The sequence below is a fragment of the Muntiacus reevesi genome, chromosome 22 (genome assembly GCF_963930625.1).
Source record: "Muntiacus reevesi chromosome 22, mMunRee1.1, whole genome shotgun sequence".
Taxonomy (NCBI): Eukaryota; Metazoa; Chordata; class Mammalia; order Artiodactyla; family Cervidae; genus Muntiacus; species Muntiacus reevesi.
Genome location: NC_089270.1, coordinates 46,618,523 through 46,645,397, shown reverse-complemented (window position 1 = coordinate 46,645,397; position 26,875 = coordinate 46,618,523). Strand labels below are relative to the sequence as shown.

The 26,875-nt window shown below is 41.9% G+C and overlaps 1 protein-coding gene across 2 annotated transcripts in view; it reads left to right on the top strand.

Annotated features, from left to right (window-relative positions):
• The window catches only part of CWH43 (cell wall biogenesis 43 C-terminal homolog), a 55,724-nt gene that overhangs the window by 8,140 nt on the left and 20,709 nt on the right, over nt 1-26,875 (top strand). For both annotated transcript variants that reach the window (XM_065914262.1, XM_065914261.1), the window contains 8 exons: nt 1,969-2,170; nt 3,897-3,985; nt 9,824-10,081; nt 13,050-13,175; nt 17,045-17,124; nt 20,524-20,629; nt 21,816-21,951; nt 23,772-23,921. In XM_065914262.1, the coding sequence (XP_065770334.1) occupies nt 1,969-2,170; nt 3,897-3,985; nt 9,824-10,081; nt 13,050-13,175; nt 17,045-17,124; nt 20,524-20,629; nt 21,816-21,951; nt 23,772-23,921 (1,147 nt within the window). The remainder of the gene's footprint in view (nt 1-1,968; nt 2,171-3,896; nt 3,986-9,823; nt 10,082-13,049; nt 13,176-17,044; nt 17,125-20,523; nt 20,630-21,815; nt 21,952-23,771; nt 23,922-26,875) is intronic.

The following is a 26,875-nucleotide window of genomic DNA, read 5'->3' as shown; positions in this document are numbered from 1 at the left end:
CCACCCCGCCCTGCCCTGCCCTGCCCTTAAGTCTGAAGGTATTTAAACTCCAAACCTGAAATGTAAAAATAAAGGAAATCCTGAATATTCATGTGCGGGCTAAGTCGCTTCAGTCATGTCCGGTCTGGGCAACCTTATGGACTGGAGCCCACCAGGCTCCTCTGTCTGTGGGATTCTCCAGGCAAGAATACTGGAGTGGGTTGCTGTGCCGTCCTCCAGGGGATCTTCCTAACTCAGCGATTGAACCCTTGTCTCTTACATTTTCTGCATTGGCAGGCAGGTTCTTTACCACTAACTCCATGGATATTCATACCACCTTTTGAATCACCTGTCCGGAGCTTGCAAGCAAACCTGGACGTTTGCATTACATGCTAACTCCAAACTTCTGAAGAAAAGGAAGGAGTGTTGCTAGATTCTACTTAACTTGCTCCTGGCTTTGTGTGTAACTCTTAATGAGTCACTCTACTTCTGTGAATACAAGGAGAAATCTCACAGATTAATAAAAGTTTAGAGAGTTTAGCTCACCATGAACAAAGAGTCTGTTTAACTCCTCCAATTTTGGTATGAAGTGGGAGTAGTGAGAACAGGGGAACATCATGCACGTAAATTGATCAAGAGACATTGATATTGATTAGCACATTTCAAACTCGGTTCTAGTGCCTAATACATGTTTTGTATTTTATAAAATGCTCACATGTGAAGTAGAAGCTCAGGCAGTGAACTTCACAGGGACAGCCTGGTGAGGATCTGGATTCAGGGCACCCCTTACATTTCTGGACTGGAGTTTTCTTTCTCGCTTCTGGTTTACATTTTTGTGACCCTGTTGTTAGTCCCTTCCGGTTTTTGCCCTGTGCCCCATTTACGAAGTTCCACTCCTCTCCAGCTTTCCCAGGATATCTCGTCATCCCTGGCGATGTTTTTGGGGGTAGTTTGAAGATTTGCTGCGTCTTGCGAGGAGAGGCACACACCATACTGTGCAGCAGCGTTGTTACTTGGGAAATTCAGCTTAAGCTGCTGTCTTTCCCAGAGACTGCCTCCTTGGCCTCCAGGCCCTGGTCACCATCTGTCTTCACCACCCTCTCCTTCACACCCATAGCTTTCAGCTCTGCTCCTCCTCCCCTTCACTCCTTTCTGGACAGAACGGCTTTCTTCCTGCCTGTGAAATCATGCTTTCATTCCCACAGGCAGACTCTCAGGTGTCCTTCTGTCCTGAAGCAGGCTTCCCAGTGTCATGAAGCATCCGCCCAGCAGGCTCTCTGTTCCTATAAAGGCGTTCTTTTGCCAGTATTTTCTGCAGTTGGTACATTTCTGTATGTGAAGTCACTAATGCAACAAACTGAGACCTCCCCGTTAAACAGTCCTAGGAATCATAGTAGGGTAAAGTGCACAGGTACTGTCTAGGCTCTCTCTACCAGCTGTGTGATCTTGGATCTGTCTTCTCTGGGCCTGTCAGTTTTTCAGTCTGTGAAATGGGGTTAGTAATAGAGCCTGCCTCGTAAAGTTGCTGTGAAAATTAAACGAGTTCATGTGAGGGGCTGGCCGCAGTAATTGCTCAGTCGATGCACTGTTAACACTCTGGGGGCTCAGAGGGTTAGATGAGGACCTTGTTCTTTTTGGGAGAAGCATCCTGGTGTACTGGGAACGTTCCGTTCCAGGTGGATTGCATTTGTTTCCTGAACTTACCTTTCACTTTTCATACAGATATTTTAGCTCATAACTGTTTGTTCCACATGAAGTACATACCTTTCTGCATTTTCAGTTGTCAGATTCCAAAATGATTTATTCTCCTGAAATCCTGATCTAGCTTCCCACTGCCTGCCTCCTGGCATGTTCTACTTGTTATGGGGTCTCACCTTCCCCTCTAAAGTAAGCTTCTTGAAGCCAGGTACCATTTCCTACTTGTTTAAAGTCTGCTAATATAGAGGGTAACTTTCTGTGTAACTGACCCTTTTCTGTTTTTTATTCTAGATGGTGCCTGCTGCAAACCTCAACGGAAAAAGAATGGTGAGGCAGCCAAGGCAGTGGCCTCTGGTCTGGACTGGTTGTTGGTGGGCGCTGCCTTTGGCAGCCTTGTATTCCTCACCCACTGGATTTTTGGAGAGGTGTCCCTTGTCTCCAGATGGGCAGTGAGTGGACACCCCCATCCAGGGCCAGATCCGAACCCATTTGGGTGAGTTTGGGTTTGGAAGCAATCCAGAAACTGGCTGGTGTGGTTGAAGACCTTGCTCCTCTGCATGAGCAGCTCGACAAGCAGGACATCACTGTGTACTCTGGAGATGAAGGCGCTTGAGGGCTGTTTGCCCCCGTGCTGAGGGGACGCTGGGAGGTGATAGGGGCGATCAAGGACAGTGTGTGGCCTGGTGAGCGGCTCCTCTGGACTGTGAGCATGTAAAGGCAAGGGCTTTTTGTTCAGAGATGCAGCCCAAGCCCCTGGGACAGAGCCTGGCACACAGTAAGTCCTCGTCAACGTTTGTTGTTGACTTGGAGATAGATAGTGGTCAACCGTGTCCTCTCAGGCTTTTTGCTGTCTTCTGAACAGCAGGGGCCATCCTTCACCTTAGAGGGAGGGAGCAGGCAGGAGAGTGGCTGAGAGCCTCACTCCAGAGCTGGAGGGCCTGTTTCAGATTCTTTGTCCCGCGTGGGCGGCAATGTCGAATATCCAGCAGGTTACTCAAAGTGCTCTTTTCCCCAGTGTCCTCCTCTGTGAAATGGGGATAATTACAGCGTTTACTTTGGGCTTCCCTGGTGGCTCAGACAGTAAAGAATCTATCTGCAATGAGGCAAGACCTGGTTTCGATCCCTGGTTTAGGTTATTCCCTGGAGAAGGGAATGACAACCCACTCCAGTATTCTTTTCTGGAGAATTCCATGGGTAGAAGAGCCTGGTGTTCTACAGTCCATGGGGTCGCAAAGAGTCAGACACAACTAAGCAACTAACACTTTCACTTTTTCATAGCATTTACTTTACAGACCTGTGAGAATGAGCTGAGCTAGTATATGTAAAAATCTTCAAACAGTTCCAGCTATCTAGTAAGCACTCTATATTTTTTAGTTTATTTATGTTATAGCTACTTCATTGAATGCCATGTTGTAATTTCCTGCTAAAGTTTAGTTAAATTCTTTTTTTAATATTATGTTTATTTATTTCTTAGTAAAATTTATTTGGTTGCACTGGGTCTTTGTTGCAGCATCCAGGATCTTTAGTTGCAGCATGCAGACTCTTAATTGTGACGTGCAAACTCTTAGTTCCAGCATGTGGAATCTCGTTCCCTGACCAGGGATTGAAACTGGGCTCCCTATGTTGGGAGTGTGGAGTCTTAGCCACTGGACCACCTGGGAAGTCCTGTTTAGTTCAATTCTTTTTTTCCTCCCCATCGCCTACAAGGTTTTGCCAAAGTAGTTAAAGAATGAAATAGTTTGTGGTTATTTTCAAAGACACAATTTATAATTATTTATCAAACTCACCTCAGTCCTAGGAAGGCAGAGACTATTGATAAAAGCAGGACTGAGGTTGAGAAAAGAATGAAAAGAGGTACACTAAATAGAAACTATTCCCAGTGACTTTTTCTTTTTGACTTCGGCAGAGTCATTTAAAATGTCCCATGGCCAATATGAACTATAATAGTCTGAGAAAGCTCAGTTGCTTTGTTGACATTGACCAGGAAAGACTGCAGATGTCATTCATGACAAGTCAGAGGTGCTCTTGTGTCAGTGCTCTGGACGTCTGTAATATTGTTTCCCAGTGGACTTCCGTGAGCTCATTGGTTGCTTCACACTCACGTTGTCTCTTGGATGTGCCTAGAGGTAGAAGATATGTTTCCGTTTTATATTTGGGGCAATGGAATAGTAACAGCGTCAGATGTCCTGTAACATGTCTTTTTTTTTTTTTTTTTACAGAGGTGCAGTTCTGCTGGGCTTGGCGAGTGGATTGATGCTCTCACCTTGTTCATGGTTTCCTGGTTCCAGTTTGATCTGGTGGATTACAGGTGTGTGGTTTCTCTGCAGAAATGCTTGGTTGTCCAATTTACTCACGAGTACGTGCCCCTGGGGTGGAAGGAGATGACCATACAGGCATCTGCTCTTGCGGGTGGGACAGTCTCACCAGCTGCAGCCCCTGGAACTCAGATGTCACCACCCTTACCAGGGGTTACTGGCTCCAGGTTCTTGCTTCCTCCTCCTCATTCCCCCACTCCTCCTTAGCTGCCTTATCTGCCTGATGATGCTGACATCCTCTCCCTGTCTCCTAGATGACTTATCTGGGTATAGATGTCTGTAGCAGTTTTACTGATGGTCTGCGGAGATGGGGGGTTGGACATGCCATGTGGCCAAACCGCTTCCCCTGTCTTGCTTCTCTGGTTTTCAGGAATGTGTTCCTTTGGGACTTCACAGTGAAGTTCAATTTCCCTTTCTCTTTTGCGGGTAACAGTTTCACTCTTTACTCCTCTATTCAGCCTTGGGAGGGTCCACATTTGTTTATTCAAAAGCCTGTCCCCTTTCTGCCCAGTCACATCCTTTAGGATTGTAGACTGTCGATGTAGACTATCATATTTCCAGAAAGATCTACTTTTGTTTTTAAAGGTTTTTTGGTATGGACCATTTTAAAAATCTTTATTGAATTTGTTACAATATTGCTTCTGTTTTATGTTTTGCTTTTTTGGCCCCAAGGCATGTGGGATCTTAGCTGCCCACCCAGAGATTGAACCGTCACCCTGTGCATGGGAAGGTGAAGTCTTAACCACTGGATGGCCAGGGAAGTCCCTGGTCTACTTATTTTAATGATTGTGACTGTTTTGCTACTGTGACTGAATTATGCAACTCTTTTCCCTTCCCCTTAAAAGGCGGGACTGGTTAGAGTCAGTTTTAGTGTTAAGTTAAAAAAAAATCCACTCTGTGACAGTGCAGATGCTATGTTTGGTTTATGTGAACAGAGATGTCCTTATACATTTTAATTAAGCAGGTGATTCAGAGTTTTGTACTAGATGCTGGGTATGGGTTTGTGAGATAACATATAACGATAATGGAAGATAAGGTTTAATAACCTCATAGGTGGTGGTGGTAGTGGCTGTTAAGCCGCTAAGTCACGCCCAGCTCTCTGCAACCCCATGGACTGCAGTGGTCCAGGCTCCCCTGTCCTTCACCACCTCCCAGGATGCTTCTGTACACCCTCTGTGCCGTCAGCTCTGCATGGAGGCGTGTGTCAGCCCACTGCTGCTACTGCTGCTGCTGCTAAGTCACTTCAGTCGTGTCTGACTCTGTGTGACCCCATAGATGGCAGCCCACCAAGCTCCCCCCGTCCCTGGGATTCTCCAGGCAAGAACACTGGAGTGGGTTGCCATTTCCTCCTCAAATGTGTGCAGGTGAAAAGTGAAAGTGAAGTCGCTCAGTTATGTCCGACTCTTCTCGACCCCATGAACTGCAGCCTACCAGGCTCCTCCATCCATGGGATTTTCCAGGCAAGAGTACTGGAGTGGGGTGCCATTGCCTTCTCCAGTGTCAGCCCGCAGGCCGCGCAATTCCTGAGGTTAACCAGGTCCTCATCCTCCCGGAGCTGTGTGAGCAAACTGTTGCAGTCATGTTGAGCTGATTTTACTTGTTTGTGTATTTTCAGGTAGACATTCCTTAAGGGAATACTTGGTGTGAATATAATGTTAGGAGTGACCTTTCTTCTCATCAAAGAAATCCCTCCTGTGATTGCACGCAAAAATGGCCAGAGAACCTTTCAGTGCTGAGTGTGCAGTGAGCATATATAGTTTCTTAATCTGTATGCAATTAGGAAAAAGAACATGAAATGCATTGAAGGTTGTTCAGCATTTATATCATGCCTTTTCTCGTGGCATAGGAGCAAAATGTTAGTTGGGCATGTAATTAGCAGCTTCATTTTAAACCTGGGAAAACTGAGGTCCACAGAAACATAAAGAACAGGAAGCCTTGAACTTATAGTTTTATGCTTATATTTATTTCCCCAGATAAGTAAGCAGAGCCTGACGCATTAAACCTAATCTAGTTCGATTATCTCTCTGAAGTATTAAATAAAAGGCCCTAGGGGAGAGCCAATTTAAGGCTTCTAATGGCTATTTGCACTAGAGAGGAAAGCAGAGCTGTAATGCATGAACTCTATCACCCTCTCTGCGTGCCCACCTAAAGTAAGCTGGAACTCACACTTAATTCTCTGGAGGTGCCCACTTTTCACCGTGATTCATCTCTAGAAAACATCTCAAAGTAGAGTGAAGAAAAAGAAATCATATATTTTCATTGTACAGTTTAAGTCCCAACTAGATCTGAGTATGAAATTCATTATGGCAGTGACCAATAGAATTTCCCAGATGCGAAGAGACAGGAACTTTAGATCTTGATGCCAATTAAATTAGTAAAATCAAAGTTCTATTTAAAAAGACATCTATGTCCTAAATGCACTGGTAGGACCCCAGGGTACTATACAGAATGCTTATAATTTTATTGTATGAGGAACTTGGTCAATTGAAAATGAATGTGTTGGTTATTATAAATATCATTGGAATATTCAATTATTATGAATTCTGCTTGTTGTCTTAGATATTATAAAGATTTGGGGGAGATTATTTGGTGTTGGTCCTTTAATGGACCGGAACCTGGTGGTCCGGAGTCGACGATAAGAAAGTAAGAGAGAAAAAGAGGCTGATATCCCCTGGTTTACGCGGAAAGCCAATAGAGTCCTGTTCTTAGGGCTCGCGCTGCTGCACGTGGGCACCAGGCGCCCTCTCGAGAGGGGCTTAGAAGCCAGGGCAAGAAAGTGAGCTCAGCGGGCCTCCGCGCTCCGAGGAATTAGCCTGAAAGAGAGAGAGAAGGAAAGAAAGACACGGGGACCCAAGCTCTGATGGAGCAAAGGTGTTTTAATCAACATGGTGTGGGTATATATACTGTCTTACAAGGTAGTTATTCTCAACAAAGATAAAGATTAAAATTCCAGACTTACAAAACACAAGGCGATCCCTATCAAAGAGAGAAGAGGGTACTTATCACCAAAATGAGAAACTAACAAAGGAAATGCCTGGATTCCTTAGCCCCAGGAAAGGTGTGCCTCTCCTCTTAATTCCTGAATATTCAGGAATTAATAAGAGCCAAAGGTTTCCTGACAGATCCAAAACAGCACACAGGAATCCTCCTGTTAAATGCTTCCTGACAATTTGGGAGGACTCAGCCTCAATCAAAACACCACTTAAGCTACATGGTTAAGAGAAACAGGCAAAGTAACAGTGTATCATATGCTCCCAGTGGTGCACAAAAAGGGAGGAAAATGCACACATATGCCTTTTTCTTCCTGTGTACAGACTGCCTCCCGGAGGATGGCAAAGAAAATACTAACATTGGTCGTCTTCACTAAGGGGAACTCATAGGGGACCAGAGGGACTCTTTTTCACCTTCCAGATTTTTCAGTTTTGAATTTATAACCTACTTAAAAATACAATTTTAGTGGATTGAAAATATGTAGCCTGTTTAAAAATAGAAATGAAATTAAAAATGAAAGTGATCACTGTCAAGGGTAATTTGAAGAGAGATTTTCTTTCCCTTCTTTGTAGTAAGATGGATGCAACAATGTCATAGATTAAAATATCTAATTAGGACTCATTTTTTGGGAAAACAGTCATTGTAAGCTGGTAAACTTGGAGCTTCTCTGGTCGCTCAGCTGGTAAAGAATCTGCCTGCAATGTGGGAGATCTGGTTCGATCCCTGGGTTGGGAAGATCCCCTGGAGAAGGGAAAGGCTACTCACTCCAGTATTCTGACTTGGAGAATTCCATGGACTGCATAGACCATGGAGTTGCAAAGAGTGGGACATGACTAAGTGACTTTCACTTAAATTGATAAATAGAAAAAATCCCTCTCCCTAATAATCCTGATGCTGGGAAAGATTGAAGGCAGGAGGAGAGGGGGATGACAGAGGATGAGATGGTTGGATGGAATCACCGACTCAATGGACATGAGTTTGGGTAAACTCCTGGAGTTGGTGATGGACAGGGAGGCCTGGCGTGCTGTGGTTCATGGGGTCGCAAAGAGTCAGACAAGACTGAGTGACGGAACTGAATTGAATAATCAACTAGATCAAAGTATGCTATAAATTTCATCATTAATTTGGTAAAACTTTTTAGAAAGAAATGCTTTTGGCAGTGTTTCTGGAGGAAGTGAGAACTGCTATAACCTCTCAGGAAAGCACCACAAGTATTGACTCTTTAAAATGCTTTTGTCTGTTGACGCGGTAGTTGTACTTCTAAGAATCTTTTTAAGAATTAGTTTAAGGAAATAATCAGAGATGTAGTGAGAGATAATTGACAAAGAAAGGTGTTCCTCACAGTGTTGGAAGCTTTCTAAATGTGCATCAGTAAGAAAATGATTGTTTATTTTTTGTTGTGTATTTATCCAGTGGAAGAATATATATACTTAAACATGTTTTAGAAGAAAAATATTAATGACATGAAAAAAATGTTTTTGGTATAATGTCCCACAAAAAGCAGAATATAATCCTTAATATGTGACTTGGTTTCATTTTTTTATATAAAAATACTTCTGTATATATACAGAAAATGACATAGGGGAAATATATAGGAGTATTAACGGGGATCGTCTTATCTCAGTCCTATGTGAGCCTTAATTGCTTCTTTACAGTTCTGCATTCTTAAACTTCTGTGGTGAATAGGCATTACATTTATTTCTTTCTGTCAAATTAAAAAAATTGCTCTTGAAATAACCATGTTAAAAATTTGAAGGTCTAACTATGGAATTAAACTCTGTGGGTTGTAGCGGGCCCTGGAGCCGGGTTCTCACTGCCATCTGAGCGATGTTCTTTTTGAAGCGGGGGAGGACAGTCCCATGGCCGTGTCCTGTGACGGTGCAGGGGCGCTTACCGTGGATGAGAGCCATGGGGTGCTAAGACGCTGGCTGGACCCTCTTCCTGGAATTCTCGCCCCAAGCAGTCAGAGGCTACTGTAGACATCCTTAAAGGGTGGGTCTCTATTATATATAATGTTGATGGAAAAGTCCAGCGTCTAGAAATGTCGTATTCTGTGCAAAGGCTCCAAAATGGGGTGCTGTGCTGCCATCTCAAAGCCGATTTCATAGGAATATGGAGAAAGGTCATATTCCTTCAGATCTGGCTCAGTGAATTAGCAAACATTTACTAAGTGCCTCCAGTGGATCAGGCAGATTCCACAGCCCCCAGCACTTCAGAGGCTGATGTGTGCATGAATGAACTGCCTGCAGAACTGTAAAGCAGTGAGTCCAGGAATGCAATCTCAGTCACAGCTTCCTTTAGGACTGTGAGATTGAGAAGGTCAATTTATGTATTGTGGGTTGAGGGGCAGCATTTACATGGATGGAACCTGCTTTAGAAAATTTCTTAACAAAAATGTTCAGAAACTACACTGGCTTTACCTGTTTTCTAATGTCCTAGATCTGGCTGGTTAAATTAAGTTAACATATTCTTGGTATTTCAGATAATTTCATTTTTTTTCCAGTTTTTGCTGTATGAATCTTAACACAAATAACCTAAAAATGCCTTCTTCTCTTCCACTGCTCTTCTCAAAGACCTAGCACTGAACTGAGATTTCCTGGACCTACATTCCACCTCCAGCTGTGCAAGTAACTAGCTGCGTGACCTTAAGCAAAGCATATTAACCTTGACAAGACCTTAGTTTCTCATCAGTCTAGAAATTGAACCAGCATGCCCCCTGAGGTCCCTTCTGGCTCTACATAGCATCCTATAAGTTTATTATTATTATTTTTTTAAGAAAGTGGAAGAGACTATTACTGCTTTCCTGTCTGATTGGTTTTCTTTCTGTCTCTCACAAACAGGAGCGACCTCGGCGGCAGGGCTCCTTTACCTGCCCACATGGGCAGCCGCCGTGTCTGGCTGTGTGCTTGCTCTCTTCACGGCATCCATGTGGCCTCAAGTGCTTGGACACCTTGTTAGCTCAGGCTCAAGCCCTGGGAAATCCATGACCACTGCCATGATATTTTATCTTCTAGAAATATTTTTCTGTGCCTGGTGCACGGCTTTTAAATTTGTCCCAGGAGGTGTGTACGCCCGAGAAAGATCTGATGTGCTTTTGGGTGAGTACATTTGAAAGATCTGCATTCAAGTCACTACTCAAACATTCCCTTCAGGACTGACTGGGATTTAACACTTTACATGACTGATTAAAATAGATAGGATGATTTTGTCTTTCTTATTGAAATAGACTGTTTTGGTTAAAAAAAAAAAAAAAAACACTGGAGGAATGTCTTAAATTACTATTTGAAAAGAAATTTCCTGGGACCTTCCAAGCGTTTCAGTGGTTAAGACTCCCTGCTTCCACTTCAGGGGGTGCAGATTCAATCCCCGGTTGGGGAACTAAGATCCCACATGCTGTGTGGCTTTAAAAAATGTAAGTTGAAAAAAGAAAGAAATTTCTTATTTCATTGATGACTTTAAGTGATATTTATTACTGCAAAGGCCTTGAAAGTAAATTTGTTGTTGTTTAGTTGCTGAGGCATGTCTCACTCTTTTGCAACTCCATGGACTGTAGCCCTCTGCCCGCGGAGGGCTCTAGGCAAGAATACTGGAGTGAATTGCCATTTCCTTCTCCAGGGGCTCTTCCAGGCCCAGGCACTGAGCCCAAGTCTCTTGCTTGGCAGATGACTTCTTTACCACTGAGCCACCTGGCAAGCTGTTGGAAATAAGTAACTGTGAAAAAAACAATTTAATCCATAATAAGGTATAAAAGAGGCCCATGAAACACTCTATGATATGATATGTAAGGAAAAATATGAGCATGGTGCTCACATTGCTATTTTGATGGTAGGCTTGTAAATATGTATATAGGAAGTATTTTTTTTTGGTTCTCCTGAATTTTATATATGGTTTTTATTTACCCTCTTTTTACCAATAAAATAGATTTTGCATATGTGAATCTTAGTGTAAATGATAAATGATAAGTGAAATGTAAATGATAAAATCATAGAGTACATATCTTCCATTTCAATTATTATGACCTTACATACCAAAATTAAATTTCACAGGCTTAGCTCAGTTTAATATTTCAGAAATTGTCTTCGGGCAGTAATGAAATTACTGATGTGTACCAAGCAGACACAGATCAAATGTTGCCTGTCATTTTAGTTTTAAGTAAAACATGTCCAATGCCTCCAAGATAAAATCTTTGAAAAATTGAGGAGATAAAACATATTTTAATAAGGGATTCCCTGGTGGCTCAGATGGTAAAGAATCTGCCCTCAATGCCAGAGACCTGGGTTCGATCCCTGGGTCAGGAAGATAAACCCTGGAAAAGGAAATGGCAAGCCACTCCAGTATTCTTTCCTGGAGAATTCCATGGACAGAGGAGCCTGGTGGGCTACAGTCCACGGGGGTCACAAAGAGTTGGACACGACTGAGCGACTAACACTCAGTTCTTGTTTGTTCACACATTTTTTTACTTGTTCATTTATTCATTGAAAAATTATCGCGCACCTACTGTGGTTCAGGCCTAGTGCAGGTACCGGAGATTTAAGAGACAGAATCCTGACCACCTGGAGCGTCTGTGTTGTGGGGTAAACACCAGGCATCACATTAGACAGACACTTAGGGGGCTATGCTGGGGTGAAAGCTGCACAGAAGTCTGGGCTTAACTTGTGTTTGTCTGTCGGTCCTCCCCCGTGCCCGTGGAATATATCCAACTACTCTGTGCATGTGCACATAAACTTTCCTTCTCTGTGAGCTAGACATTTGTCAGGACAGGCCCGTTTGGAAGAGGTATTTTTTAATTATGTGAAATACTTTAAAACAACTTTAGAGGATTTGCTGTTTTTGGTAGATATCAAAGCTGTGACCCAATCAGAGACATGCACTGCTGTATTTCCTCTGCGATAGTCTTGGCTTTGCGAACTTTGTGTTTCTTCTGATTTCTTTCAGGTGTGTGTGCTCTGTCCTGCTCTATCTTCCTGTCCAATGCCCTGCTTTTTTTCTTACTCCATCTTGCTTGGGGGTCTGCCATGTGGAGCAATGGAACGAAAGTAAGCCATTCTAAGCGTATGATTCTTTCTTTAGAATGTTATGAGCAACAGGCATTTTGAGTTCCTTCTAACTGCTTGTGGAATTGCAGAAATCATGCTTTATTACAGCTTCAAATAACTAAGAATTCTTTTTAGTAATAGTGACATTATGTTGATAAGGCCACAGAAACTGACGAACATCGGTAAAGTTTAGAGTATCTTTGAATAACCATTGTAAAGAATCTGTATTAGATCAGAAACTAGTTATAAATGTATTGTCTAGGTTTCTCCTGCTGTTTCCTAGCACATAACTTTTTTTTTTAGCCTTCCACCTAAGCATCTTTTACCTGACATTCCCTAATTTATATATTGCTCAATCACACCTCTAATTCTCGTTATATACCATGTTAGAAGTATGCAGACTTCACGTGTAAGCTACACAGAAATGCATCCCAGTTGAGCTCATCTTTCTCAGCTCCGTGTGAGTTCCAGCGTGCATCCTCTGCTTGGACACACAATCCAGGCCGTGAATGCTGCCATATTAAGATCCTCTTCTTGTTATCAATACTCTTCACATTAAGCATCCTCTGCTTGTGCTCCTCAACTCGGTGCATGTGGTCCCTTCGCTGGAGAAGACCAAGTCCCTGAGGCAGTCCGGAAGATGACTTTCTTTTTGTCCCACCCTTCCCTGGACGATCAATAGTCAGTAACCAAAACTACTGCCAACCTGACAACTATGAAATACTCAGGAAATTATGAGAAGCCCCTTATCAAGAAAAGATTGGGGTCTTTTAATGTACAGCTTAATTTCTAGAACCCTTCCTGATTTCTTATGATTATCCCAATCATTAAAAGTAATATTAGATTATTAGATTATTAAAAGTAATATTAGATTATCCCAATAATTAAAAGTAATATCTTAGGTACTGAGATAACTCAGTAACTGAATTTTCAGGATATATCCATTTAAATGGAATTTAGGCTCCTGAAATTTGCCGCTGGAAATAGTTTTGGATCAAAATGTAATATACTCATCTTTCTTTTTTGACAGGGACAGTGATGCTAATTATTGGGCTGAATATGCTATTGGGTCCCAAGAAAAGCATTGATTTTCATTTTCAAACAAAAGACAGTCCTAAAGTGCTTTTCAGGAAGAGTGAAAAATACGTGAAACTTTGTGAGTATAGTTTTGCTTTATTTTAAAAAGCATTTCATTATGAATATAAATTTTCAAACATGTGAGAGTAAAAGTATAATGAACCCGCATGTACCCTTTAACACAGTTCCAACAATTATTAACATTTGCCCATGTTGTTCATACCTTTTTTTTAATGAAATACTTTAAAGGAGATATCTGATTATTGAATCATTTCAACCATAAATACTCTGTGTTAGTTTTGTTTCACTTCTAACGTAGATTTAACTAGGATTTCCAGAATATTTGTTGAAATTGTTGAGACTATTTATTTTGTTTCTTGTTCTCCTTTTTTGGAAATTAAATATGTTATTGTTTGAAATACTGATGACCAGAAACAAATATCAAATTACTTTACTATTCAGTCTGACTCATCTCAGAATATACTAGATTAAATAAAAACGTTTATTGAATGTATAACATTTGCAGATAGTGTCTTAGCACACACCCATCCATACTTAGCCATGTCTCTGCGACCCCATGGACTGTAACCCACTAGGCTCCTCTGTCCACAGGATTTCCCAGGCAAGAATACTGGAGTGGGTGGTCAGGTATCTTCCCGACCCAGGGATTGAACCCACGTCTCCTGCGTTTCCTGTGTCTTCTGCATTGCAGGTGGATTCTTTATCACTGAGCCACCGGAGAAGCCCCAATACACTGCATTGTTGTTGCTGTTTAGTTGTGAAGTCGCGTCTGACTTTGTGATCCCATGGACTGCAGTGCTGCAGGCTTCCCTGTCCTTCACTATCTCCCAGAGTTGGCTCAAACTTGTGTCAATTGAGTCGGTGATACTATCCAACCATCTTATCTTGTGTCACCCCCTTCTCCTCCTGCTCTCAACTTTTCTCAGCATCAGGGTTTTTTCCCAATGAATTGGCTGTTCACATCAGCTTCATTGGAGCTTCAGTTTCAGCATCTGTCCTCCCAATGAATATTCAGGGCTGATTTCTTTTACAGTTGACTGGTTTGATCTCCTTGCAGTCCAAGAGACTCTCTAGCACCATTAGTTTGAAAGCATCAATTCTTTGACATTCAGCCTTGGATTCTAAAAATTTTAATATAAGAAATATTTTGGGCTTGATTCTGCATGGTGTTTTTGCAGTGGTTCCTGCTCGTGGAGAATTGTTTTCTTGTATATATTTATGATTTTATTTTATTTATTTGTTTTATTTTCATGGTTCTTGGAACATTTTTAGTAAAGCTTCTTTGATGTCTGAGTTTAAAGTATGGGTTACATATGCATGTCAAACATGAAAATTAACCTGAGAAATAGACACTTCCCCTTTACATAAAATCCATGGCTAATAAATTCAATAATTTCATTAAAACTATTAAAAAATAAGCTTAGTTTCTTCTTTTCTTTGATGTTAATAATTGTTTTATTAAGTGTTTTTTTTTTTCATTTATTTTTATTAGTTGGAGGCTAATTACTTTACAATATTGTAGTGGTTTTTGCCATACATTGACATGAATCAGCCATGGATTTACATGTGTTCCCCATCCCGATCCCCCCTCCTGCCTCCCTCCCCACCCCATCCCTCTGGGTCTTCCCAGTGCACCAGCCCTGAGCATTTGTCTCATGCATCCAACCTGGGCTGGTGATTTGTTTCACCCTTGATAGTATACTTGTTTCAATGCTGTTCTCTCAGAACATCCCACCCTCACCTTCTTCCACAGAGTCTAAAAGTCTGTTCTGTACATCTGTGTCCCTTTTTCTGTCCTGCATATAGGGTTATCATTACCATCTTTTTAAATTACATATATCTGCGTTAGTATACTGTATTGGTCTTTATCTTTCTGGCTTACTTCACTCTGTATAATGGGCTCCAGTTTCATCCATCTCATTAGAACTGATTCAGATGAATTCTTTTTAATGGCTGAGTAATATTCCATGGTGTATATGTACCACAACTTCCTTATCCATTTGTCTGCTGATGGGCATCTAGGTTGCTTCCATGTCCTGGCTATTATAGACAGTGCTGTGATGAACATTGGGGTGCATGTGTCTCTTTCAGATCTAGTTTCCTCGGTGTGTATGCCCAGGAGTGGGACTGCTGGGTCATATGGCAGTTCTATTTCCAGTTTTTTATGGAATCTCCACACTGTTCTCCACAGCGGCTGTACTAGTTTGCATTCCCACCAACAGTGTAAGAGGGTTCCCTTTTCTCCACACCCTCTCCAGCATTAATTGCTTGTAGACTTTTGGATAGCAGCCATCCTGACTGGCGTGTAATTGTACCTCGTTGTGGTTTTGATTTGCATTTCTCTGATAATGAGTGATGTTGAGCATCTTTTCATGTGTTTTTTAGTCATCTGTATGTCTTCTTTGGAGAAATGTCTGTTTAGTTCTTTGGCCCATTTTTTGATTGGGTCGTTTATTTTTCTGGAATCGAGCTGCAGGAGCTGCTTGTATACTTTTGAGATTAATCCTTTGTCTGTTGCTTCGTTTGCTATTATTTTCTCCCATTCTGAGGGCTGTCTTTTCACCTTGCTTATAGTTTCCTTTGTTGTGCAAAAGCTTTTAAGTTTAACTAGGTCCGATTGTGTATTTTTGCTTTTATTTCCAATATTCTGGGAGGTGGGTCATGGAGGATCCTGCTGTGATTTATGTCGGAGAGTGTTTTGCCTATGTTCTCCTCTAGGAGTTTTATAGTTTCTGGTCTTACATTTAGATCTTTAATCCATTTTGAGTTTATTTTTGTGTTTGGTGTTAGAAGGTATTCTAGTTTCATTCTTTTACAAGTGGTTGACCAGTTTTCCCAGCACCACTTGTTAAAGAGGTTGTGTTTTTTCCACTGTATATTCTTGCCTCCTTTGTCGAAGATAAGGTGTCCATAGGTACATGGATTTATCTCTGGGCTTTCTATTCTGTTCCATTGATCTATATTTCTGTCTTAGTGCCAGTACCATACTGTCTTGATGACTGTGGCTTTGTAGTAGAGCCTGAAGTCAGGCAGGTTGATTCCTCCAGTTCCATTCTTCTTTCTCAAGATTGCTTTGGCTATTCGAGGTTTTTTGTATTTCCATACAAATTGTGAAATTATTTGTTCTAGTTCTGTGAAAAATACCGTTGATAACTTGATAGGGATTGCATTGAATCTATAGATTGCTTTGGGTAGTATAGCCATTTTGACAATATTGAGTCTTCCAAACCATGAACATGGTATATTTCTCCATCTATTTGTGTCCTGTTTGATTTCTTTCATCAGTGTTTTATAGTTTTCTATATATAGGTCTTTCATTTCTTTAGGTAGATATACTCCTAAGTATTTTATTCTTTCTGTTGCAATGGTGAATGGTATTGTTTCCTTAATTTCTGTTTTCTCATTGTTAGCATATAGGAATGCAAGGGATTTCTGTGTGTTAATTTTATATTCTGCAACATTACTGTATTCATTGATTACTATAGTAATTTTCTGGTAGAGTCTTTAGGGTTTTCATGTCATCTGCAAACAGTGAGAGTTTTACTTCTTCTTTTCCTATATGGATTCCTTTTATTTCTTTTTCTGCTCTGATTGCTGTGGCCAACACTTCCGAAACTATGTTGAATAGTAGTGGTGAGAGTGGATACCCTTGTCTTGTTCCTAACTTTAAGGGAAATTCTTTCAATTTTTCACCATTGAGGATAATGTTTGCTGTGGGTTTGTCATATATAGCTTTTATTATGTTGAGGTATGTTCCTTCTATGCCTGGTTTCTGGAGAGTTTTTGTCATAAATGAATGTTGAATTTTGTCAAAGGCTTTTTCTGCATCTATTAAGATAATCATTCAATAAATTCAATAATTTCATTAAAACTATTAAAAAATAAGCTTAGTTTCTTCTAAACAATTATTTTCTGTTTTCTGTTCAGTTTTGTGGCTGCTTGTTGGTGTGGGATTGTTGGGATTAGGACTACGGCATAAAACCTATGAGAAGAAATTGGGCAAAGGGGTAAGTAATTAAAAGTTTTGATATAGAATTTTAAATGATGCCTATGTATATGCATGCATTTGTATACTTCACCATTATGACTGAACCCTACACCTGGGTCTGAGGACTTCAGGGCTCTGGATTCCACATTCTTAACCTTTGGGTTAGGCTTCCCCATTGGCTCAGTGGTAAAGAACCCTCCTGCAATGCAGGAGACAGTATTCGATCCTTGGAGAAGGAAATGACAGTACACTCCAGTATTTTTGCCTGGATAATCCCATGGACAGTGGAGCCTGGTGGTTATAGTCCATGGAGTCACAAAGAGCTGGACAGAACTGAGTGACTAACAGCAACAGAAACAGCGACTGCCACCCGTTAGACCACAGGCTGACAGCACAGTGGAACTGCTTTGTGAAGTTAGGTTCTTGGGACAGGACAGACCCGTATATTAGAGTTAAACTCATCATGATTTGTTATATAAAGTTATTTTTGTCATTCAATGACTTAACATATCCAAACTATGAGATAAAAAGCTATTTTATAGTGGAATTCTTTGAACTGTTTGGTAGATATTTCTGAAGGGAACATATATGATTCTCTGAGAAAAATCTTAAAGATAATTCTAGATTTTGTGGATTATGCTTGGTATTGATGGGTCATGGAAGTTTTCTCATCTCTTCCTTTCCTCTCTTGCCTATAGTTTAATGTTTTATTATCCTTTTCTCTTCTAGGCAGGTGGGCAGAAGCAAGAGTAAGTCATTGCAATGTGGTGCTTTCCATCTGCTCTGATTAAAAGTTTGATATGTTTCATAATGCAGTTAGAATTATAGGTTGCCAAAAATAGAATTTGAGGGTTAACTTTGAATTTTGGCAATCTGAATTATCAGGCAAATTTTCCCATTAGTTAAAAAGTTATAGTGAGTATGAAGCCCATGCTCCTTTCATTTAGCTTTGTATGTCCAGCACGTCACAGAGTACTTGGTACATACTAAGAACTCAGTAACTATTAAAAAGTAAATAGTTCATTACATGGTCTCTTTCTTTTGCCCTTCAATTGTTAATTTAGTTATTGTAACAAGATGTCAATTAGAAGAAGATCCCCAATGTCAGTAAGGGGTTCTTTTAAAAAGAAATCATTTCATTTAGATTTAATGCCTGTTTTTTAAAATTAGTTCATTCATTGATTAATTCATGTGATACATGAATGTTACTTGATAAATGCTTATTGAATGTCTCTTGTGTGCCAGGTATCAGGGATATAGAGGTAAACTAGTTGGACAAGATTCCTGCCCTCATGGTAATGTAAACCCATGGAGTTTACATTCTAACTGGGGAGAAAGACGGTATGCAGAGGAATGAGTAAATAAAGACTATCACTTTAGATCTGGTGGTTCTGAAGCATGTAAGATGATAGAGTAGAGAGTAACTGGTCTGGGTGGTTAGAGAAGGCTGCTCTGAGGACGTGACGTTTGAGTTGAGATAAGAGAGCTAGGAGTAAAAGATTCCGGTAGAAGGAACACAAGTAAAGAATGGAAAGGAAACAGACTTGGAGTGTTTGAAGGGCATCAGAGTGGGCAGTGTGGCTGAATCTTGGTGAGCAAAGGGTGGCGTGGCAGAAGATGAGGATGGGGACACAAGTGAGATGACATCATGTAGGGCCTATAGAGCACAGGAAGGAATTCCAATTTTAGTTTTCTTGCAGTGGAAGCCACCAGAATATTTCAAGCATTAGCACAAAGAGATATGATATAATATATATGTATATGTGTGTGTGTATGTGTGTGTGTGCGCGTGCGCACATGTGTGCTAAGTCAATTCAGTTGTGTCAGACTCTTTGTGACCCTATAGACTATAGTCCACCAGGTTCCCATGTCCATGTCTTCCCATCCTGGCAAGAATGCTGGGGTATTGCTGTGCCCTCCTCCAGGGAATCTTCCTGACCCAGCATCTCTTACATCTCCTGCGTTGGTGGGCAGGTTTCTTTACCGCTGGCACCACCTTGGAAGCCTGTATATATAAATTTGGCTGCTTTGTAAAGAATGGATTAACGGATTGTAGAGTGGAAGCAGGGAGATAGGTTATAAGGCTTTTTCAAGTGTCCAGGAGAGAGACCCTGGAATTTTGGATGGGTGCCATGGTACTGGAATTGGAGAGGAGTGGATAGACTTAGAATATATTTTGAAAGTAGAGCTAATAGGATTTACTGATGGGTTAGATGTAGATGGATGAAGGGAAGGGAAGAATCGAGGATGACTTCTATGCTTTTGGCTTGAGCAACTGGGTGGAGTGTGGTGACATTTACTGACATGGCAATAATGAAAGAATAACAGATTTTGGAGTGATGAAAGCCAGAGTGAATTATAGGTATGTAGTGATGTGAAAAAGTAATCATGCCTCTGGAAGTCTCTGCTGATGGCTCCATTCTCTTTATAGGACGTTGCTAAATGGACTCATCTTTCTCGTATAGAGATGAGAGGCCTGCTGCAGCACACTGAGCCGCTTGGCCCTCCTCTGCCAAAGAGGCGGCATTCATTCTTCTCTCAACCTGAACTTTTATGTTCCACTTTGTTCTTCTCAGTTGTGGTAGTATAGTTGGTCTAATCTGGCCATACTCCTTCATGGGATCCATGCTGTTGGTCAGCTGGAGTTAGTTTGAAATAGTTAGGTTTGGGTACCGCATTCTCTGACTGGGCCCATGGACTCAAAAGAGGAATTTTCAGAGGGTGCTACGCTCCTGAACCTCAGCCTTGCCAGTGCAGAATTGGCAGGCCACTCTGCAAAAATAGTAAAGGACTCTGTGTGCCCTTCTGTGATCCCTTTCTTCTCTAATGCAAGGGTAACCCCAACCCTAAATCATTCATTAGGGTTGAGTAGTATTCTAGTATATGTATGATCTTTTTTTCATTCATTTTCTCATTTTTCCTACTGAAACAACAGCCAGATTGTTTCTAATTCTTTGCTGTTATAAATATCACTTTCCAAACATTCCTCCTAACTTCCAAGCCTAACCTAGAAACTCACAAATTTATTATGATAGTACCGACTAGCAAATATCTCCTTATGATTATGCATTGCGTGCTAGTCGCTCAGTCATGTCCGACTCTTTGCGACCTCATGGACTATAGCCCACAAGGCTCCTTTGTCCATGGAATCCTCCAGGCAAGAATACTGCAGTGGGTAGCCATTCCCTTCTCCAGAGGATCTTCCCAACTTGGGGATCAAACCCAGGTCTCCTGCATTGCAGGCGGATTCTTCACTGTCTGAGCCACCAGGGAAGCCCTGATTGTGCATTAGCTGTGGGCAAATGCCTGAAAATTCCTTTGCTGAAAAATGAATTTGGTAGACAGAGGTGGAGAAAAGTGGTTCACTGAAACTGCCATTGTTCAGTCGTCCTAAATTATCATTAAAACAATTCCTCAGGCACCAGCCACAGAGGTCTCTGCTGCCATCTGGCCTTTCAGGTTTGGCTTTGACAATGACGGATGGTCTAGTCTAGAAAGATCAGCTCAACTGCTCAATCAAACGGGTAAGTTGTACTGGAATTAATTTCAGGCTTTGAGAAACTATTATTGTTATTTTCATTTTATGCAAGATCATAAGTAATCGGAGCAGGATGTTCTGAGTCATAAACTAATCTCTTAAAAAAGCTTTACTTTGGTGGGTGGCTACAGGAGATGAAGCTTCTGTAATCACATCTGTGTTTGTTTGAAAGCAATCTTTTTTTCCTTTATTTTTATTAGCTGGAGGCTAATTACTTTACAATATTGTAGTGGTTTTTGTCATACATTGACATGAATCAGCCATGGATTTACACATATTCCCCATCCCGATCCCCCCTCCCCCCTCCCTCTCCACCCGATTCCTCTGGATCTTTAAATAGTGATTCTAGGACAAGGTCTCATTCCAGGTGTCTGCAGGAGAGTCTTGTCATGCCTTTGCTCTTGGAGATGCCCCTGCTGGGGGCTCCTGTCGCTTGGGAACCTGCTGTTGAGGACCAGAAAACCGTCAGATTTAAAGGCAGAATGGGGTGCAGTGATGCTTATTTGCAAAGCAAATTGCTTTCAAGAGCCTGAGGGCCAGTTTTACTTGTTTCCATTCCCTGGGGGTGCTCATCTTTGGATGAAGCCTCCTTTAAAATATGTGGGTGTTTGGCTCTTAGATCAACTAGAGGTCTCTTGCGTGGAGTTATTCCTAGAGATAAGCTTGTCTTCTGAGAAATAGCTGAGGGTTTGTATGATTCTAATGCTGTTAAGAAATTTTTGGGGCCCTTAATCACGTAGTACTGATTACAGGCTTCTGCAGCGCATCCAACCAGGGTATCTGAATAAATTCACCTCTGTGTCAGTACCATGGAAGTGTTTGCCCAGGAATAAAACACTATTGTATGCTATTTTGTTTCCAAACATAAATCAGATATTTGAGAACGGCATTAAGCATATTTGAAATTTTGGAAAAGATGTGAATATTTGAAAATTTTAGAAAGTTATGCTTTGATCTTTCCCCCCATTTCCACAAGGTGTCCCATACATTCTAAATATGGTAAATATGTTTTTTAGCTCAGATTTGAGCCAGTTCACTTTAGTAACTCATTAGGAATTACTTGGTTTTTTGATCTATGACTAAAGGTAGGGGATTACAAGAATCAAGTTTTGATAATTGCTTTTACGTTGCTGTGGTTTATCACCACGTCCATTTTTCCCCCCGCTGAACAGGTGCAGATTTCATAACAATTTTGGAGAGTGATGCTTCTAAGCCCTATATTGGAAACAATGACTTGACCATGTGGTTAGGGGAGAAGTTGGGTTTCTACACTGACTTTGGTCCAAGTGCACGGGATCACACTTGGGGGTGAGTGTACCTTGAGAATGAATCCTGAACATATAAAAGACTAGGCAGCATAAGCTTGGAGTGGACAGTTGATATTGTTATGCCTTATCCCTAGGAGTATGTCCCAGTGATGCTTCTTGGGGGATGAGGAGGTGTTGAAGATAGGCATATTCCATCATTGTTTTAATAGTCTCTCTGTTGCCGGATATTTTCAGTTCTTCACTAGTATAAACCATTCCACGTAGGAACTGAGGTTACAGCACTAAATGTGTCTGCCCCTTATGCCGTCCTCATGGAGCTTACATTCCAGTGTGACGACAGAAAATAATCATGTACACACAGAAATAAATAAGATAATTTGAGACAGTGGTGAGTGCTGTGTAGAAAAGGAGAGTGGCAGGGTAGGCAGGGCAGTGGGTGATGATGTTGTGGTCAGGAGGGGTCTTTCTGCCCACCCCACAACGGGGAGGACTAGGATAGCTGTGGGAGGAGCCAGTGTCGACTTGAGGCAGATCACGTGTGGTGTGCCTGAGCACGGGGATTGAGGGGGAGCTAGTTAGAAAGGAAGTCAGGAATGGGCCCTTGGTCTTTAGGGTCCATAAACCATGCTTAGCACTGACTTAACTCGGTTTTGATGGAAAACCACTGGAGGATTTTAAACATGGGAGCAGTCTGACCTGGTATATGTTTTTGGAGGATCATTCCAGCTGTTCCTAGAAGACCAGATTGTTGGGGGCAAGAGTGGGAGCAGGGAGACAGGTGATGAGGCAGAGGTGCTAACACAGGTAGGAATGACAGTGGGAGTTGTGGAGATGGAGAAGAGGGCAAACTCAGGAGCTCTTTTGGAGCAGAGCTGACAAGGACTTCCTGATTTGGGGGTTTGGGGGGTTTTGTGTTTGATTTTTTGTTTTTGTTTTTTTTGGTCAAGCTTGTGAGATCTTAGTTCCCTGACCAGAGATCAAATCCAAGCCTATAGCAGTGAGAGAACCTTGTCCTAGCGCTGGACCATCAGGGCATTCCCAGCGTTTCCTGGTGCTTTGGATGCCAGGAAGGGACAAGGGCAGCTCCTGGGCTTTTTACCTGAGTCCCTGGTAGGAGGTGATGCTGTTTAATGGGATGGGAATGACCAGGGGAACAGCAAGATTGTGCTAAGCTCGAGATGCCCTGGGACAGTCAAGTGATGTCAGTGGGCAGTTGTGGGCAGCTTGGAGGGCCGAGGTGGCCAGCAGAAGCTGGGCATGTGTGTTCAGGACCATCACTGTAGAGATGGTTCTGTGTGAGAAACTTCACAAGGGGCCAGACTGTGTGCGAAGCCGGGGAGGAGAAGCCGGCTGAGGTCTGAGCTCCGGTCACCCTTTCCATGTGTAGTTCTCTGACTTAGAGTGAGGTGGGACATGTTTTCCTATCTTTATTGGACCATTTGTAATTTCTAATTTTGTAAATTGTTGCTCTGAGTCCTGGCTGGCAGGATTGTACATTCCTAAATGTGTTGATTAACATTAGAATTGTTTATGCAGATCAGTTGCCAGACGAATAATGCAAGTAACATGGAGTGTGCCCATTTGTGTGGCCCTAATCCCGCCCTTTTCGTGTCTCCATGGTACTTGTGAGACAGAGTCGATAGCGTTGTGCCTGGTGACACAGTGAGACATGCTGAATAGTCCTTTTGCAGTGAATCATTCTACAGAAGGTCCCGTTCGTCTTCACCACACTGTTGCTCTCAATGCTTCTTGTGAGATGCTTGACGTGTGCGCATCCCTGAGAACACATATTCTTAGTCCTGTTGGCGTGAGATGGTGGGGCCAATAGTGATGCACATGTTTCTTTCCATTCAAATACAGGATTATGGTTTTGTCAAGATACCCAATTGTGAAATCGGAGCATCACCTTCTTCCATCACCAGAGGGCGAGATTGCACCAGCCATCACGCTGACTGTCAACATTTCCAACAAACTGGTGGATTTTGTTGTGACCCACTTTGGCAATTACGAGTGGGTTTCTTTGGTCTTTCTCATAGTGCACAAATGCCAAAAAATATTATTAACCCATTATTTTGATTTCCATGCATTGACCTTTCTTACTTTTTTAAAAAAATTATTATTCTCAGAGTGGTTTTCTAGTGCTTTTTTTTTTTGGTTTTAAAAATCAGGCATAGAAGAAGTTCCCTGATGGCCTAATGGTTAGGATTCCAGGCTTTCACTGCTGGGGCCTGAGTTCAGTCCCTGGTCTGGGAAGTGAGATCTCACAAGTTGCACACTGTGGCCAAAAAAAAGGAAAAAAAAATCAGGCACAGAAACATTTGAGATGCGTGCAGTCCTTAATGGTGTGCAAGACAGCAGTGATGGCCATGTTAGCCAGCAATTACTGGGTAGATGCTGCGCTAAGTGCGCTGTTGTATTTAATCTACATTTTGTATAACAGTATATAGTCCCATTTAACAGAGAAACTAAACTGAGAGGTTAGATGACTTATCCAACCAGGGTCACACAGGTAGGAATCAGGTAGACCTAACTCAGAGCCTGCAGGTGCTGGAAACCCATGGTAAACCAGACTACAGAAAGATGGAATTCCCTTTTTCTAAGGATTACTCCAGTTGGAAGTACCAGAGGGATTTGAGCTACTAAATGACATTCCTTTCCCTCCCGTGTTTCCAGTCAGCTGAGAGGTAGGCAGAGGAATCTGGCAGGGAGATCAACATCTCTTTTGATTCTGATAAACCTATTTGGACAACATGGCTTAAGTGTGGCCACATGGACCTGCTAACACATCCATCCCTCTAGTAATATATGACGCCAGCTCCCCCAAAGCAGCAGAACCATGAGGCAGGGACTGAGTCCGCCCTGTCACACTCTCCCCTTAGTGAAGAGAATAACACAAGAAAACGCCCTGTTGGCAAACCGGCAGGTTCCAGGAAGAGATAGGAAGGGTTTGAGACAAGCGTTCTTAGCTCATTCTTCCAAACTTGATTTATTAGAAAAATCCTCCCAAGAAGTAAAGGATGAGAGAGAGAGGGGCCAAGATGGTTTTCTAAGTTGGTTCCCCTCCAAGGTGACATGAAGAATGGGGAATGAGTTTTATCTACAAAGAATAACACTCACAACCAGTGGCTTAGCATTGAATAAATCACAAATAATGCCAACATTATGTTATTAAAGCCAAGATAAAGGTATATAATTTATATTCTACCGTACTGAACATCTGGAGAAGGAAATGGCAACCCACTCCAGTATTCTTGCCTGGAGAATCCCATGGACAGAGGAGCCTGGCGGGCTACAGTCCATGGGGTCGCAAGAGTCAGACACGACCGGGTGACTAACAACAATACTGAACACTCTCTAATAGTCACTGAAAACACACATGCGACGTGCTCAGTGCTATAAAATATGGCAAATGGGCATTGTCTGTCTGCATGACACAAAAGGCCACAGAGCTTTACCGCGACGTAGAAAGCATTGACAAAGCACAAAGGTAACAGCCACATTTGTTTTGTTTGGATGAAGCCGACAGCACAGCAGAGGGCTGCCCTGGCGGCTCAGCGCCAACGCAGGCCATGTGGGTTTGGCCCCTGGGTCAGGAAGGTCTCCTGGAGAAGGAATGGCAACCCGCTCCAGTATTCTTGCCTGGGAAATCGCATGAACAGAGGAGGCTGGCAGGCTACAATCCATGGGTCCCAAAAGAATCAGACACGACTTGGTGACTGAAACAACAACAGTACAAAAAACCCAACATTGTTGTACGCAAGTTTCACCCAAACAAGATGAGTGTGTCTGCTCTTCTTACTTCCCATCACCTCTCTTTTTCTCAGAGTGTTATGTGCATCTCTGAAAGTGCACCTGACTTTTCTGAAATAAAGTCAGAGCATAACTAATATAAGCCAGACATTCAAATGTGATTAATGGGGACTCTTCGCTAATTGGACTCTTGCTGGTCTTTTTAGAAATGAGAACGTGTTTGGAGCACGGATGGTATAGACAGTCCATATCTCTGTAAAAAACTTTAAAGAAATGCCTTCTGTTTCTCCTAGCAATTTTCATGTCACAAGTATAGGCATTCCGCAATCACTCCACTGAGCTTAAATTGCAGTTGAATTGGGTTTATCTTTTGAAAAATAGGCATTTTTGTGTTTAAAGTTGGCAAGGTCTCAACCTAAGAAATAGTTGAACACACTCCTTCCCCTTTTCCCTTTGCTTTCCCTCCGCTGTCTCCTTTAACTCCTTCTGACCTCCTCTGAAATGTGAAGAATAGACTGGAGAGGGAAGAGAGAACAAAAGACAGCCCTCAAATTGTTTGGAAAAGAGCAGGGAAGAACTACCTTTTCTAACTCTATTAACCATGTATTTAAATCTCTGTAACTAACAATGTACCTTTGCTTGCTAGCTTACTCTCGTGATTTAATAATGATGACAACAATAGCAGTAATGATAAGAACAAACATCTATTGAGGAGTTGTCACTTCAGGGAGGGAAGTAGTCTGGTTAAATGGCAAAGAACAGGAAACTCCAGAACCTGAAATCAGACAATCTGGTCTGAATCCTAACTCAAGGTGTATCCATCACCAAATTTGTTAACTACCTTAAGTCTGAGCATTCTCTCTAAATTAGGAGCAGTAATCCTACCTATCTCATAGGATTCTTGTGGGAATGAAATAAGATATATTTATGAATAGTTTTATCATGAAAAGTATATGACTAGAGTAACTGCTCAGTTAATACTGGCCATTATTTTGAAACTAAATTGGACACCTCTAAATGTGTGGTACATTGGGCAGCTTAAAAGATTATTTATCAAACACAAATCAAGCATCTGTCATGTCCCAAGCACAGTGCTGGGTGCAGTCTTTTCCCTGAGAGCCTTGGCCTTGCCCAACAAGTGACATGAGAAAGTTCACACTTCAAATAGCTTGTAAAGCCATCATTACATATTTCTGTTGCCGTTGTTTTCTATA